Raw genomic sequence first — 18,644 nt, 5'->3', positions numbered from 1 at the left:
CCCGCGTTATATCAGAAGAGCAGGACCAAGGACGTACCGGTACGTCCTTGGTCCTTAAGGGGTTAAGGACCAAGCATTGTTCTGTTTTTGCACTTTTGTTTTTTCCTCCATACCTTTTAAAATCATAACCCTTTCAATTTTCCACCTAAAAATCCATATGAGGGCTTATTTTTTGTGCCACCAATTCTACTTTGTAATCAGTCATTTTACTCAAAAATCTACAGCGAAGTGGGAAAAAAATTATTGTGCAACAAAAATTGAAGAAAAAACTAAATTTTGTAACTTTTGGATGCTTCCGTTTCTGCGCAGTACATTTGTAAAAATGACACTTTATCTTTAATCTGTATGTGCATATGATTAAAATGATACCCTACTTATATAGGTTTGATTTTGTCGTGCTTTTGGAAAAAATCATGTCTACATGCACGAAAACTAATAAATTTAAATTTGTCCTCTTCTGACCCCTATAACTTTTTTAATTTTCCACGTATGGGGTGTTATGAGGGCTCGTTTTTTGCGCCATGATCTGAAATTTTAATTGGTACCATTTTTGTTTTGATCTGACCTTTTTATTGCTTTTTATTAATTTTTTATGGCATAAAAAGTGACCAAAAATGACGCTATTTTGGATTTTTTTGCATGTACGCCATTGACCATGTGGCTTAATTTAATATAGTTTTATAGTTCAGACATTTACGCACTCGGCAATACCACATATGTTTATTTTTATTATGTTAATATATTTTTTATATGGAGTTTGGGAAAAAGGGGGTGATTTAAACTTTTAATAAGGAAGGGGTTAATGTGTAAATTTTTTGTTACTTTTTTTTTTTACACTTTTAGTCCCCTTAGGGGACTTTTAGGAGGAATCATTTGATTCATTATACAGATGAATGTGGTTCTATAAAAACACATTCATCTGTGTGCTCTGCGTTCAAATGATAAAGCCTGGTCCTGCCAGGCTTTATTATTCTGAGCACCGGAGGCAGCATGGAAGGAGAGGTAAGCCCTCAGGCTACCTCCACAGTGGATCACCCCCCCCCCCCCGCGCGTGCGATCGCGCTGCGGGGGGGGGGGGGGCAATCCACCCCACTTGACCACCAGGGATGGGATACAGGGGTACCTTTAGACCTTCAAAGCTGACAGCGGAGATCTAAAGGGTTAAGAGCTGGCCCCGGCGATCGCCGCATGTCGGCTATTAACGCCAGCCCCCAGCTACAAGAATCAGCTGGGGTCGCCCGGTATGACGCGAGCTCGAGTCAGGAGCCTGTTTCATACCCTGTTAACGGCCATTGGACGAGTATAGACGTCCATAGTCGTTAACTAGTTAACTTTCTGGCACCAGTTGATTTAAGAAAAAAATGTTTTCCACCGCAGTACCCCTTTAAGATGGTGTCTGTAGTCTTTGCCTGTACCTTAGTGCTACATTCGGTCAGACAGTAATAGCAGAGAGCCAATGTCACTGATGTGCTAAGCAATAACATAAATACAAAAGTCAGCGATAAAAACAACAGATTACACCGCCCAAAAATTTGCCCTCATACAGCTCTGTATATTGAAAAATATAAAAGTTATAGAGATTTAGGGATCATTGGAATCGTACAGACTAGAGATGAGCGAATTTTTGAAAAATTTGATTCAGCTGATTTGCCGAATTTTCAGAAAAAATTTGGTACAGTCCGAATTTATTCACAGCAAATCTCTATTAAAAACAGATATTTGTGACCTACAGAGAGCCTCAATAAGGGTGTAGAACCCTTTGCCTTGCTGTAACACGCACAGGGTGTCTGCTGGGTTAGTGAAATAATACTGTTATTCAGTATGACATGCAGATTACAGGCATCGGTATTAGAATAACTGTCGCAGTGTAGTACAATGACACAGCCTGGAGGTGGCATCAGTATGAGGAGACCAAATAGTGGCTGAATGACACAGCGTGGAGGTGGTGACAGCAAGAGGAGACCATATAGTGGCTGAATGACAAAGTGTGGAGGTGTTGGCAGCATGAGGAGACCATATAGTGCCTGAATGACACAGCGTGGAGGTGGCGGCAGCATGAGGAGACCATATAGTGGCTGAATGGCCCATCCTGGAGGTGGCAACAGCCTGACGAGACCATAGGGCCTCACAATTGAAAAGATTAAACGGTTATTCCGGGCAAAAACATCTTATTCTCTATCAAAAGGATGAAAGGCATGGCGTGACATCACGTCCCCGGCGGTTATGATTTTTTTCAGAAGTACGACAAAATCAAACCTATATAACTAGGGTATCATTTTAATTGTATGGACCTACAGAATGAAGAGAATGTGTCATTTTTACTGAAAAATGTACGGCGTAGAAACAGAAGCCCCCAAATTTGTGAAATGTTTTTTTTTTTTCAATTTTGTCTCACAATGATTTTTTTTCTGTTTTGCCGTAGATTTTTGGGTAAAATGACTGATGTCATTACAAAGTAGCATTGGCGGTGCAAAAAATAAGCCTTCATATTGAGTTTTTAAGTGCAAAATTTCAAGAGTTATGATATTTTAAAAGTGAGGAGGAAAAAAGGAAAGTGCAAAAACGGAAAAACCCCGGGTACTTAAGGGGTTAAGGACCAGGCCCATTTTGTTTTTGCATTTTCGTTTTTTCCTCCTCGCCTTCTAAAAATCATAACTCTTTTATATTTCCATCCACAGACCCACATGAGGGCTTGTTTTCTGCATCACCAATTGTACTTATTTTATGTACGGAGCAACCAAACAAATATTATTTATGTGGCAAAATTGAAAAGAAAACTGCATTTTAACAAATTTTGGTAGGTTTTGTTTTCAAGCTGTACACTTTATGGTAAAAAAAAATGACATGTTTTCTTTATTATGTCATTTTTTACCAGAAAGTGTACAGCGTGAAAACTTTTACTTTTTATACATTTTTTATACATTTTTTGGGGAATAAAATGTGTCAAAAAAGCAGCAATTTTGGACTTTTTTAATTTTTTTTTACGTTTACGCCGTTCACCATACAAAATAATTAACAATATATTTTAATAGTTCAGACTTTTACGCATGTGGCGATACCAAATATGTGTATTAATAATTTTTTTAAATACTTTTTTGGGGGTAAAATGGAAAAACTGATGTTTTACTTTTTCATTGGGGGAGGGGATTTTTTAATTTTTTTTTACTTTTTTATTTTTTTTTACAATTTAATAGTCCCTATAGGGGACTATTTATAGCAATCATTTGATTGCTAATACTGTTTAGTGCTATGCATAGATAATAGCCTTGATCAGTGCTATCGGTGATCTTCTGCTCTGGTTTACTCGATCTCAGACCAGAGCAGAAGATCCCGGGAGATAGCTAGAGCCAGGTGAGGGGACCTCCGGCTGCCATGCTGAATGATCAGATCCCCGCGGCAGCGGTGCGGGTGATCCGATCATCCATTCAAAGTACCGCACTGCCGCAGATGCCATGATCTGTATTGATCACTGATCATTGATCATCTGAGAGGTTAATGGCGGACATCCGTGCTGATAGCAGCTGGGACCTGCCGTGCATGACCCGGACATGGGGGCGCGTAAATGTACGTCAAGAACCACAGCACCATGACGTACATTTACGTCCATTGTCGTTAAGGGGTTAATAAAGCAATTTGTGCAATCGAATCGCGGTGATATTCGCATTTGTTTTCCTGAAATTGGTAACAAATTTGGATTCATCAAATTCTATTCGCTCTTCTCTAGTACTGACCATCAGGATAAAGTAACTGCATAAAAAACTATTTTCCACCACAAATAATATTTTTTTCTTTTTCGCTGTGCGTTGCGAACCATTGAGTTAAGTAACAAACTCTGTGTTTCACAACCAATGTGCCTCCAGCTGTTGCATAACTACAACTCCCAGCATGCACGGTCTGTCAGTACATGCTGGGAGTTGTAGTTTTGCAACAGCTGGAGGTTTGCCCCTCCCATGTGAATGTACAGGGTACATTCACAAGGGCGGGTTTACAGCAAGTTTTCTGCTGCAAGTTTGAGAAGCAGCAAATTTTCCCATTTTGGAAACTACACCCCTCACGTAATGTAATAAGGGGTACAGTGAGCAGTTACGCCCCACAGGTGTCTGACAGATTTTTAGAACAGTGGTCTGTGAAAATGAAAAATTTAATTTTTCATTTTAACAGTCCACTGTTCCAAAGATCTGTAAAATGCCAGTGGGGTGTAAATACTCACTGCACCCCTTATTAAATTCTGTGAGGGATGTAGTTTTCAAAATGGGGTCACATGTGGGTGGGGGGTCCACTGTTCTGGCACCACGGGGGGGTTTGTAAATGCACATAGCCTCCCACTTCTATTCCAACCAAATTCTCTCACCAAAAGCTCAATGGCGCTCCTTCTCTTCTGAGCATTGTAGTTCGCCCGCAGAGCCCTTTACATGCAAATATGGGGTATTTCCATACTCAGATGAAATGGGGTTACACATTTTGGGAGACTTTTTCTCCAATTACCCCTTGTGAAAATGAAAAATTTGGGGTAACACCAGCTTTTTAGTGAAGAAAATCTAATTTTTCATTTTCACATCTAACTTTAGCGGAAATTTGTCAAGCGCCTGTGGGGTGTTAAGGCTCACTGTATCCCTTGTTACGTTACTTGAGGGATGTAGTTTCCAAAATAGTATGCCATGTTTTTTTTTTTTTTTTTTTGCTGTTCTGGCACCATAAGGGCTACCTAAATGCGACATGCCCCCCCAAAAAAGACATTTCAGCAAAATTTGCGTTCCAAAAGCCAAATGTGACTCCTCCTCTTCTGAGCATTGGGTATTTCCATACTCTGAAGAGATGGGGTTACAAATTTGGGGGGGCGTTTTCTCCTAAAACCCCTTGTAAAAATGAAACATTTGGGGAAAACCATCATTTTAGTGAAAAAAAAATTCAAAATGTACACATCTAACTTCAACAAAAAGTCGTCAAACACCCTTGTTATGTTCCCTGAGGGGTGTAGTTTCCAAAATAATATAAACAAAATGGAGAGGCTCCTGTCTATCTGACCGTCACTAAAGACCCGAGCGACCCAACAAACACCTATACCCACGGTGTAAAAAATAGGAACAATGTATTAAAAGAAAATGGGGCTCAAAGGTCAAAGATATCTGGTTTAGATTAATTTGTATTTATTAATATAGAATATAAAATGAATTAAATAGGGAATGCACAGGGCCCTTGTACTCCCCTAATTAATTTAATATACAGTAAATATATATATTAATCCCAATATAAAAATAGCAGCTAAAAACTAAAATTCAATACAGACTAAAAATAAAAATAACTGTAAAAATTATTCTGCGATTTGAGCCTGTGTGATCAATATAGCGATCGGCTAATCCTGTAGAGAAGCACAGTACAAATGTTCATTCCTGTTCACAGATACAATGTAGCAGCAGATAACAATAAGTCAATTAACATTGTATCTGTCCAGCCAGTGGCAACTAGATTCCACCAATATAATGATACAGTGTAGCGCTTTGTGGATAGTCGCTTGAGATCGATCTTTTTAAGTGTCTCTGTATAAACCGCAAATTATCACATCAACCAGTCGGCAATATAATCCAAAAAATGCTCACCGCTCCCGGGATACCATGGATCTCCCTTCGGTGTAGTCCTGTGGACCGGCTGTATAGCGTATTTCGCCCGGTGACTAGCCTCAGTCAGGGATTGTGCTGCTGGAGTCTCGGTCGACTCCTAAGGACGCAGCACTTGGTGGTGGGCACCGTTTGGGGGGACTGCAGCGCTGTCAAGCGGAGTCCCTTGATCAAACCAACTGGGAAAAAAAGCGGTCAGCAAACATCGAATCCTTGTTGTAGATAGCCCGGTTGGCTTCAAACTTGTAATTAAAGTAACGGCTGGATGCGGTATACAGAGTGGGTGACCCGGCGGCGTTCCTCGTGCACAGGTCGCGCGCTCGGGAGATAGCACACTGTAACAAATGTCTTGGATCTGTCAGATGATCGCTAGTGCTGTTAGGCAGATGTTCTATATTAGCAGGCTCAATATCGCATATTTAGAATCGCTGGACGCGTTTCAAAACCATCCTCGTTTTTTTCTTCAGCAGCGGAACGTGTGAACTATAACATAATAGTGGTTTATATACCTTAATACACGCCCCTTCATAATGACCTAAACTGTGACCTCACATCCTGGGCAAAAAATTATTAAATGAATGGCATTCTAGGGAAATGAATGTCATTTTAAGGAAATAAAGAGATGAATAAACTCTATTTATATTTGTCTATGAACATATCAACACTTAAATAAAAATTTAAATAAAAATTTTGCAAAAGTATATAACATTACGAGCTGTATGCAGTTGTAATAATAACTAGAGACATATGGGGATAAATCTAAATCTTGATCACATTCTAGAAATATTAGAAAATAATAATAAATAAAAAATGAATAAAAAATTAAAATAAAAAATATATATATGAATGAGTGTAAAATAAATGAAAATAAATAAATAAAAATAAAAATAAAAATCACAATACAAATAAAGATAAAAAATAGAATAGAAATAATAAACAAATAATAAAAAAAAAAAATAATAGAAAAATTGTAAATAGAATAGAAATAATAAAAAAAAAAAAAAAAAAAATATAAATAAAAAATAAAAATAAAAAATAAAAATAAAAATAATAAAAATTGAAATAATAAAAAAAAAAAAAAAAAAAAAAAAAAAAAAAAAGTAGAAATAGAAATTTGATAAACGCACCTTATCAGTTAAATCCTTTACAAATGATTTTGTTTTTAAAATTAATGAATTTTTGAATTGCGCCAGTAAGGGGGTTATCTATATAATTGAATGTCCGTGCCAGAAACAATACGTGGGATGCACGTCACGGGCATTAAAATTGGAACATCGTTACAATATTAAGAAACAAAATGAAAAACACCCCCTTTCTGCGCATTTCAAACAATACCATCAAGGTAACCCAAATAATCTTAAATATATGGCCATACAACAAATCCAACATGATTGGAGGGGTGGAAATTTCATTAATAAAATGTCGAGAGCCGAGTCGAGGAAAATCTTCGAATTCGGCACTTTGGCGCCTAGAGGTTTGAACAGTGATCTAGAAATTTTTGGATTTCTGGATTGAACGTTGGGGTTGGTCCCTTCGGATGGTCTGTCGGCGTTTGACTGTTTCCCAGTACTCCGACAGACCCTTCGTCGGGCCCTTCCCAACTCTTCTATAGATAAAAGTTATTAGCCCTGAATCTGACTGTTCAAAATGGTATATATTTCTGAGTCCCATTATATTGTCATATATGTCCACTATTATTATGAGATGCCCAGTTAGTCTCTGTATTTATTTATTTTTATTTATTTCTATTTATTTTACTTTATTGTTATTCGTCTTTATTATTTTTATTTTTATTTATTTTTATTTATATTTTTATTTTTATTTCTATTTCTACTTTTTTTTTTTTTTTTTTTATTATTTCTTTTTTTATTATTTTAATTTATTTATTTTTTTTAAATTTTTTTTTTTAAATTTTTTTTTTTTTATTTATTTATTTTTTTTTTTTTTATTATTTCTATTCTATTTACAATTTTTCTATTATTTTTTTTTCTTATTTGTTTATTATTTCTATGCTATTTTTTATCTTTATTTGTATTGTGATTTTTATTTTTATTTTTATTTTTATTTATTTATTTTCATTTATTTTACACTCATTCATATATATATTTTTTATTTAAATTTTTTATTCATTTTTTATTTATTATTATTTTCTAATATTTCTAGAATGTGATCAAGATTTAGATTTATCCCCATATGTCTCTAGTTATTATTACAACTGCATACAGCTCGTAATGTTATATACTTTTGCAAAATTTTTATTTAAATTTTTATTTAAGTGTTGATATGTTCATAGACAAATATAAATAGAGTTTATTCATCTTTTTATTTCCTTAAAATGACATTCATTTCCCTAGAATGCCATTCATTTAATAATTTTTTGCCCAGGATGTGAGGTCACAGTTTAGTTCATTATGAAGGGGCGTGTATTAAGGTATATAAACCACTATTATGTTATAGTTCACACGTTCCGCTGCTGAAGAAAAAAACGAGGATGGTTTTGAAACGCGTCCAGCGATTCTAAATATGCGATATTGAGCCTGCTAATATAGAACATCTGCCTAACAGCACTAGCGATCATCTGACAGATCCAAGACATTTGTTACAGTGTGCTATCTCCCGAGCGCGTGACCTGTGCACGAGGAACGCCGCCGGGTCACCCACTCTGTATACCGCATCCAGCCGTTACTTTAATTACAAGTTTGAAGCCAACCGGGCTATCTACAACAAGGATTCGATGTTTGCTGACCGCTTTTTTTCCCAGTTGGTTTGATCAAGGGACTCCGCTTGACAGCGCTGCAGTCCCCCCAAACGGTGCCCACCACCAAGTGCTGCGTCCTTAGGAGTCGACCGAGACTCCAGCAGCACAATCCCTGACTGAGGCTAGTCACCGGGCGAAATACGCTATACAGCCGGTCCACAGGACTACACCGAAGGGAGATCCATGGCATCCCGGGAGCGGTGAGCATTTTTTGGATTATATTGCCGACTGGTTGATGTGATAATTTGCGGTTTATACAGAGACACTTAAAAAGATCGATCTCAAGCGACTATCCACAAAGCGCTACACTGTATCATTATATTGGTGGAATCTAGTTGCCACTGGCTGGACAGATACAATGTTAATTGACTTATTGTTATCTGCAGCTGCTACATTGTATCTGTGAACAGGAATGAACATTTGTACTGTGCTTCTCTACAGGATTAGCCGATCGCTATATTGATCACACAGGCTCAAATCGCAGAATAATTTTTACAGTTATTTTTATTTTTAGTCTGTATTGAATTTTAGTTTTTAGCTGCTATTTTTATATTGGGATTAATATATATATATTTACTGTATATTAAATTAATTAGGGGAGTACAAGGGCCCTGTGCATTCCCTATTTAATTCATTTTATATTCTATATTAATAAATACAAATTAATCTAAACCAGATATCTTTGACCTTTGAGCCCCATTTTCTTTTAATACATAGTTTCCAAAATAGTATGCCATGTTGTTACTGTTTTTTTGCTGTTCTGGCACCATAGGGGCTTCAGAAAAACTCACTCTCCAAAACCCCATTGTTGCTCCTTCCCTTCTGAGCCTTGTAGTGCACCCACAGAGCACTTGACATACACAAATGAGGTATTTCCTTACTCAAGATAAATTGGGTTACAAATTTTGGGGGGCTTTTTCTTCTGTTACCCCATGTAAAAATTTCAAAAACTGGGTCTACAAGAACATGCGAGTGTAAAAAATGAAGATTTTGAATTTTCTCCTTCACCTTGCTGCTGAAACACCTAAAGGGTTAACACACTTTCTGAATGTCATTTTGAATACTTTGGGGGGTGCAGGTTTTATAAGGTTGTAATTTATGGTGTATTTCTAATCTTCACATTAGAAATACCCCATAAATTACAACCTTATAAAAACTGCACCCCCCAAAGTATTCAAAATGACATTCAAAATGAAGTCCTCTTCAAAACTGAACTGGTCCCTGAAAAATTCCGATTTTGAAAATTTTGTGAAAAATTGGAAAATCGCTGCTGAACTTTGAAGCTCTCTAACTTTGAAGCTGTCTTCCAAAAGTAGAAACATGTCAACTTTAAGATGCCAACATAAAGTAGACATATTGGCCCTCATTTACTTAGAAAATCGGGTTGTAAGTCTATCTTGCTTTCTTACCCGACTGCTTTTTTTCCCCTGGTATTTATTTATTTTTTATAGATTTTTTTTTATTTATTTTCACTCAACAGAAATACATAATATGCAACAATCACAATTATGGTCATTGTATATCCCCGTTGTACCAACCCCCCTCCCCCCCCCCACCCACCGAAGCCAGAAAAAAAAAAAATTATATATAAAATAAAATTTTTCCTTTTATATAATTATCATACCTTATCCTCTCCCTCCTTCCCCTCGTGCTGTACTACTCTTCCAGCAATCCTGACCAGATTTGAGAAAATAGATCACTACTTCCTCTCTTATTATATATTGCCTTATCCCATAATATAACTCTTTCCATTTTAGTTTTATACTCTGCAAGAGTCGGCGGCCTAGCCTCTTTCCAATTTTTTGCAATCAACAACCTAGCGTTGAAAAGTAGCCGATTTACCGCTATTTGAGTGTTTTGATCAAGACCAAGATCTTCAACGTACCCAAGGACACCTGGTATTTATTATTATGTCGCATCCTGTTTGTCGCACATGGGTTTTGTTGGTTTTGGTTTCAAACTCCTCTGAGTTGTCGGGAAAAAATCCACAACAATTCAACAAATTCGGGTTGGAAACCTTTATAAATACGTGGGAAAGCTCAGAAATGTCGGGTTACGCCCCTTTTTCGGGTTTGGGAGAATCCACATCGGGTCCGTCGGGAAAAAATGTTGCATCGTGTCGCAGACTGGCGCACGATGTCTGCGACATGTCGCAGACAAAGATGCGCCAAAAAAAACCAACAAAACAAGTCGGGTTTAGAATACTAAATGAGGGCCATTGTATATGTGAATAAATATATAATTTATACGGATTATCCATTTTCCTTATGGGCAGAGAGTTTCAAAGTTAGAAAAATTCAAAATTTTCAAAATTTTCATGAAATTAAAGGATGCAAGTAACAATGAAAATTGACCACTAACATAAAATAGAATATGTCATGAAAAAACTATTTTGGAATCAGAATAAAAGGTAAAAGCATCCCCAAGTTATTAAAGTGACAGTGGTCAGAATTGCAAAAAAGGGCTGAGTCCTTAAGGTGAAAATAGTCCCTAAGGGGTTAAGGGGATAAAATGTATGTGGTGCCCCATCTATCTACATTAAAAAACAAACAAAACAAATTTATGCAAAAGTGGGGTAGCTACTACCAATGTCTGAAAATCCATGCAAAAAGATAAGCAACAGAAAAAAGGGACATAAGTATACACAGATGTCAAAGGAAGACCAAACCAGTATGACTAGTAGAAAAAAATGTGTAATGTACAAAAGCTGCATACATGTATATCCCAAAAATAGTCATCTCCTCAAGACGCTAACCAAAAAATATAAAAATTGGATCACTTATAGAAATATAGCAATTTATCTTTATTAGTACATAAATTAATGTTAAAAGGAGAACATATAGACAAACAATGAGAATTTAATGTGACACATCAGACATATCCATATATTCCAAATTGTAGCCCTCCCTGGGCATGCTGGATCTGGAAGGCCACAATTTAGAGACAACTGTGTTGATCATTATGTATAAATAGACAAAATAATGCATTACATTATAATATTAATACATATTTAATCTTATAGAAAGGTAACATACCTTTTTTGCTAAATCACTTGCCAATTGCTGGAGAGACGGGGATGAGACTGAATAGAGGCTGGCATTACCACCAACTGGACTTTGCAAACCAATGTATGCAACTGCATTGCTGGCAAGGATTTTCTGGAGTTCCTAGAATAAAGGATGACATCATTTTATTTGCTTCAGAAAAAAAAGTGCCATTTGACCAAGATCTACACGTACATTTGCCTCTCAAGGGTTCTGAAGAGAATATAATTCACATTTACCTGTAACAAAATCAACGCATCCACTCAGCATTTACTTAAAGGCATGAAGTGCCAAACTATTACAATGCTCAGCCAGCTGAAAGGATTTTAAAATATGTTCTTGACACAAGGAACACATCAAGCGTAGTCATTGCTAATGCATTCTGCTCCTTACTAGAAATCCACATTCATATTGTCATTGTAATAGCATCTAGAAATTCTTATTTTCAAAAAGACCTAACTAAGGAATCAGTTGTATGAATCATTTGATTTCACCCTGCTAATCTCTTAGTACAACAATGAGACCATTTGCATGAAAATATCATAGTATAGTTGAGGCAGTACATCAGGGTCACATTGAAACAGTGGCACACAATGTAAACGTTCAGAAAAGATTATGCAATGTATTTGATTCTTATATATTTTTTATTTATGTATTTATTTATATTTTGTATTTATTTATTTTTGAATGAGATAATAGTGATGTCTTTTTTAATGAAAATGTAAAGATTGTCTTTCTTTACCTCTATGAATTAGTGGAGTTATTCATTCATTTATTTATTTAATTTATTTATTCTTTTTTTTAAACTTTTTTATGAAATATTTCCAAAAGGGATGTTAAAAGGCTTTAACAAAGCCTCCTACTTTTTTTTTTTTAAAGTGCACTACTCCTGTCCACAGGGCATATGTTCAGGCCCCTTCACTTCAAAAGAGCCAAGATGCAATACCTGACACAACCTGTGGACATGGGTGGTACTGTTTTTACAAAAAAGAAAGAAGCAACATTTTTCTAATCCTGGACAACCCCTTTAAAGGGTTTTATGCCTGGCTTATCCTATTTTATAGTAGGGTCCTATGACATAGGCAGATTAAACTGATTTAAGTGGGATATAAAAAGGAATCAGAAGTGTAGTGATCAGGGTGTTATGGCGGGACAATGGGGAGTCCAACATGCATCCTTGGGAACTTCCGCAGCCAAACTTTGTCTCCCAATTGTAGGGGCTTGGCAGAGGCATGATGGTTATAGTCTCTTTGCTTTCTTTCCGGGGCCTCGCCCATTTTTTCCCCAACAATCTCCTTCGCCTCTTGGATTCTTCTCTGATGGTCGGAGACCCAGTCTTGTGAAACTTGCGGAGACTTGTTAAAGGGCGCTTGCAGCCCGAATGCTTGGTCTTTCGGCAGTTGCCCATGTCGACCCATTATCAGGAAGAATGGGGTGTACCCAGTGGAGCAATGGATGGTGCAACAGTTCTGGCAACAGCTGGGGCCACTGTTCTTGCTGAGACATTGATGCTCCCTGCATTTGGTGGATGAAGACTTGAATAATGCGCTCACACAATCCATTCCCCTGGAGGTGGTAAGCTGTAGTCCGAAGCTTCTTGCAATCGTAAAACTGACACAATTCTTGGACAGTTGGGCCTCAATGACTGTTTCCTGATCCGTGAGAACCGACTCCGGACATCCCAGGGTCTGTACCCAATGAGAGTAGAACATCTGGGCAGCTGTTTTGGCCGTGAGGTCTTTGACAGGCATAACCACTACTTACTTGGATAGTGAGAGCGTGAGTGTACCCAAAGCGGGTAGGAACCAACTTGACATGGTCTAACGCGACCAGCTGGTTAGGCCTTTCACTTTGGATGGCATGGAGGGGTGCTCTTGCATCCTTGCGTAGGTTCTTGGTGACTTTACAGATGACACACTCGCGGCACCATTTCTCGACATCACTCCGCATCCCAATCCAATAGAACCTTTGCTTGACAGTGGACTCTGTCTTGTGGACTCCAAAGTGTCCCGACTGATCATGGTAGGCATTGAGGACCATTGCAGCATCTCTTCAGGGAACCAGAATCTGATGAAGTCGCTCACCAGAGACTGGATCCAAAGAATTCCTGTACAACAGCCTTTTCAACTCGTAGTCATATTGGGCCCAGCATAGACGAGTTGGTACCTTTTTCATCAACAGGTAGTCCAACAGATCCCCCATGATTCGACTTTCCTCTTACAGAGTCTTCCACGTGTAGAGGTCTTTCTGAACCCTTTCGGACCTGGGTTCACCATCATCTCGCGTAGTCAGGACACTCTGACTCATGAACCTCTGATAAAATGGGGGCATCTCTACGTCTTTCCCACTCGTCTTCAATACATCTGCATTCACATTTGACTTGCTACTTCTATACTTGATGCTGAAGTTGTAGTTGGCCAATCTGGAGGCCCAACGCTGTTCAATGGCCCACAATTTGGCAGTATTTAGATGGGCCAACGAATTGCTGTCTGTGTAGATGGTAAAAGGCGAGGCAGCCAGATAATCCAAGGTGAGCAGCCCCAACTTGAAAGAACTGTAATTTGAGTCATTCTTCTCTGCTCCTCGCAGATTTTGGCTGGCATAGGCTATCACCCGCTCTTTGCCCTCCTGGACTTGAGACAAGTCGGCACCCAGACCCTCAAAACTGGCATCGGTATATAGCCGGAAGGGTTGACTATAATCTGGATACACCAGTATAGGCGGTACGGTCAGCAAATGCTTAAAAACTCAGAACGCTGTTTCTTGCTCTTCGGCCCACTTGACAGGTAGTCTTCCATTATAACACGAGGCAAGCTCCATGCACTCAGGTTGCGGTCTCTGGTCATATCTTGCCAGCACCTAAGTCCAGCGGTGAGGAAAATAACATCATAAGCGCCTGCCAGCGCCAACGGTCTATCGGTCTTCTGAAACCATCAGCGCTTGCCAGCGCCTCCAGCCCGTGATGACCACCACCGCCTGCCATCAGGACTTTGCTAGGCTACACCATCAGTACCATCTAGGACCGCCGCCTGGAGCTTTTGTGCCATAATCCACCCAGCAAAGGAATAGAGAGGGCGCTACCTAGCGCATTACCACTAAAAACCAGGGTGAACAGAGGTAATTACAATGCTCATCCAGAATGTTACACTCGCCAAGTGTAACAATGGAAAACAACTTGTGCGTAAGTATGCCGGCAGCCGGTCCACCTTCGGAAAGATGCACAAGGAAAACAAGGAGCCTCCAAGGAGGTGGCTGACATCAGGAGGCGCTGGACACACTCGGAGGGTAAAATCAACTTTAATCACCCATCATGCAACGCGTTTCACAGATTATCTGCTTCATCAGGCATACTCAGGTGAGTAGAAGCATACTATATATAGGGAACTGGGTGGTTAGCCCTCCAGGTGAGCCAAGGAGGGAATTAACCCTCAAGGCTCCACTGGAGGGGAACCACCCAGTATACAAAGATACACATACGAATAAACAGAAAAGGGGGAAAATTTCACATATGAACAATTGTTCATATGGGTGGTTCGCCTCCAGTGGAGCCTTGAGGGTTAATTTCCTCCTTGGCTCACCTGGAGGGCTACCTATATATAGTATGCTTCTACTCACCTGAGTATGCCTGATGAAGCAGATAATCTGTGAAACGCGTTGCATGATGGGTGATTAAAGTTGATTTTACCCTCCGAGTGTATCCAGCGCCTCCTGATGTCCGCCACCTCCTTGGATAATCCACCCAGGGACGGGAACAACTTTACCTGCCTCCAGCGTGAGCAGCCCGAGCTGCTACAACTATTACATACAGGACCGGTAAAATAGTATACAATTTGATACAAACTGCTTTGTCCAAAAGGACACATAATCTTTATCTTTAACAGCACCCTATTGTGGAATTCAGCTACATAGAATAAAGGAACTGTATGCATATACTAAGCTATTCATATATATATATATATTCATATATATATATACCAGTGATTGATCTATTTATATTTATATTGTAAGATTGCCTACATTTTACATTTTATGTGTTCTTCTCACATGGGCCCTGTGAGGAGTGACATATTGCATTTTATATTATGATATTTTAATAAAAACAATCGAATTATTATTGAAGCACGACGCAGTAATCTATTTTATATATTATTATACAGTTTCTACAATATACATTATATACACACACATATATATATATATATATATATATATATATATATATATATATATATATAATATATATATATATATAAAACTATTTACACTATCCTGGAAGGTCCGGGCAAATTTTCAGTTTTTATTTTCTAGTCTTCCATTATAGTTTTCCTTCGCGGTACCCCTGAGAAGAGCTGTAAGGGGTTCGGCAATCTGGGCAAAGTGGGGAATAAAGCGGCGGTAGTAGCCGACAAATCCCAGGAAGCTCTTGATGTCCTTCACTGTGCGCGGGGTGGGCCAGTCCTTGACAGTGTCCACCTTTCCCGGATGAGGTTGAACTCCTTCCAAGCTGATGACATGACCTAGGTAGTGTACCTGAGGTTTCAACAGATGACATTTAGAGGGTTTATTCTTCAGCCCATGTCGGATCAAGACTTGAAACACCTCTGTCAGGTTAAGATGCTCCTGAAAAGTTTTGGAGTGTACAATGATGTCATTGAGATATAGCAGGACACTCTGGAAGTTGATATATCCCAGGCACTGCTCCATCAAACGTTGAAAGGTAGCAGGGGCGTTGCATAGCCCAAAGGGCATGCTTTTGAATTCAAACAACCCCATCGGGGTCACGAAAGCTGTCTTTTCCCGGTCCTCTGCAGCCATAGGCACCTGCCAATATCCTCTGGTTAAATCCAACGTGGAGAAGTATGCGGCTGATCCTAAGGCAGTTAAGAACTCTTCAATTCAGGGTAAAGGATAGGCATCTTTATGCATGACGTTACTCAGCTTTCGATAGTCCACACACAAATGGATAGTCCCATCCTTCTTCTTAACAAGGACCAGAGGAGCGGCCCAGGGACTCTTGGATGATGTTAGCATCCTTCATTTCAGCCAACATTTTCTTGATGGTCTGGTACATGTCCGGTGCTACAGAGCGGTGTCTCCCCTTGATTGGCGGACTGTCGCCGGTTAGGATCCGGAGTTGGATCATAGTAGTCTGGCCGAAGTCAGTGGGGTGCTTGCTGAAAGCTTCCTGGTACTGTGTGGGCATTTCAACAACTCCACTGACCTGTTCTCTTGGGGTGTTTTTGTCCCCCACTTGAAGCTGGGTCCACCACTGTTAAGAAAGACTTGTGCTAGGCCCCGGGGCTGCCTGAGCTGTCCACTGCCGGTCCACCTGTGCCCCAGTGAGGATGTCTTTCGACCCGATGAGATACAACTGGGCGACTGGAGTATACTTCGGCAGGATGGTGGCAGCGTCAGATAGGTTCACTAGACGGACTGGGACTTTCCCATCGGAGACAGTGACTAGACTTCTTGCCGCCCTGACTAAAGGATAATCTTCCAGCTGTATCAGTTCCAGCAATGCTCGGTAATCATTTTACCTAATTCTAGGTAAGGCACGGCACCAGAGGATGGTCTCTGTATGAGGCTGTAAGACTACTGACTGGATGTCCTGAATCCGTATTCGGCAAACTTTTTCCTGATGGTTGACAAACTTCTGCTCCACCTGAAGAATCTTTAAGTGGTGTTGTGCAGCCCGCCGGCCTGAAGGTGACATGTAGGAGAGAGAGGCATGTAAAAAACCTACTATTTCAGTAAAACAGTGTCTCATGATGTTCATCCCCAATATAAACTCTGCCGCCCCCTTATAGAATACATTGGTTACAATCACTCCCTGTCCCCTGAGTATATGCTCTCCCACTTGAATAGTTGGCTCCCAGTATCCATGTCTGGGTACTGATTTCCCATTCCCTGCCATTACTTTAAAGTCAACATCGTCAGGTTCACATAACAAATCAGCACTCCAATACTTATAAAAGACATCCTTGGGTATGGTAGACACCTGAGATCCTGTATCAATTAGGGCCTCTAACTGTACCCCTTCTACAACACCATTTACATAGGGGCACGGGGTGATGTAAAGGGAGAGTCCTGACTTGGAACATGCTGAATCTGGACCTTGTGACGATTCTCCTGAGGGACGGTCCTCGACCTCAGGGGATTTCCGTTTAAAGCCCAACATTGTGTTCTCCAATGTCCAGTCTTATTACAATGGCTACAGAAGGTCCTCTGAGTTCCTGAAGGTCTGTTGGAGGGGAAATTATGGGAATTAGCAGGACAGGGAGTGGAGACAGGTTTTCTAGGTGGAGGTTCTTCCTGGCTAGGCGGACTGGTCCAGCTAGCAAGTTCTTTGACGGCCTTAGTAAGCTGATCAATATCCTGTCTAACACTTTGCAATTCCGAGGCCGCAGGGGTTGATGAGGCAGGTGATAGTGGCACTGATCTAGTAGATGTTCCTAGTGTCTCTGAGGGAGAGGCGCTAACTTCTTTGGCCTTGGCCCCGGTCTCAACAACTTGGATGGCCAACCTCTTAAAAGCAGGAAATGACAAACTAGGATTCTGCACTGCTAACATTCTAAGCTGGGCTTTGTCCCATTTGTTGTGAGCCCCATCAATAAATCTGTCCATTAGTACCTTGTTGCCCTGCTTGGGAGTTATACCATCTAGTCTCTGGACAGTTTCTAGGGCATTTTGTAAGGCTAGAGCATAAGCTCGGAGGGTCTCCCTGGTTTCTGGCATCTTTCGTGTAGAGGCGTACTTCAGATGGAGAATGGGATTCAGACACTTGATACAGCCCCTCATCTTTCGTATAGGCGGAGGTGTACTTCAGATGGAGAATGGGATTCAAGCAGTTGATACAGCCCCTACAATTTTTCAGCAGACTCTCTCAAGCTCAATCAGATTGGATGGAGACCATCAATGGACAGCCCTTTTCCGGTCTCTCCAGAGATGTTTTATTGGAGAGATGTGTGTTGTAATGGCTTAGGGTCATTGGGGGAAATTTCTGAAAACATGTACAGAGGAAAAAAATGCAGTTGCCCACACCAACCAATCAGTTTTTTTTAAAGGCCTCTGATAAATGAAAGAAGCATTCTGGTTGGTTGCTTTTCCTCTGCACAGGTTTTTATAAATCTCACCATTGCCTTGTTGAAAGGTGGACCGTTGACCTAGTCTGAGATCTAAAGCACTCAGGATGAGGTTTAAGATCATCTCTGTACTTTGCCAAAATTA

The 18,644-nt window shown here is 39.6% G+C and overlaps 1 protein-coding gene across 1 annotated transcript in view; it reads right to left on the bottom strand.

Annotated features, from left to right (window-relative positions):
• Positions 1 to 18,644, bottom strand: part of NAALADL2 (N-acetylated alpha-linked acidic dipeptidase like 2) — an 801,196-nt gene that overhangs the window by 344,859 nt on the left and 437,693 nt on the right. The window contains exon 9 of the mRNA XM_056565215.1: positions 11,409 to 11,540. Within this exon, the coding sequence (XP_056421190.1) occupies positions 11,409 to 11,540 (132 nt within the window). The remainder of the gene's footprint in view (positions 1 to 11,408; positions 11,541 to 18,644) is intronic.

The sequence above is a fragment of the Hyla sarda genome, chromosome 3 (genome assembly GCF_029499605.1).
Source record: "Hyla sarda isolate aHylSar1 chromosome 3, aHylSar1.hap1, whole genome shotgun sequence".
Taxonomy (NCBI): Eukaryota; Metazoa; Chordata; class Amphibia; order Anura; family Hylidae; genus Hyla; species Hyla sarda.
This window is presented reverse-complemented; position numbering and strand designations above follow the sequence as displayed.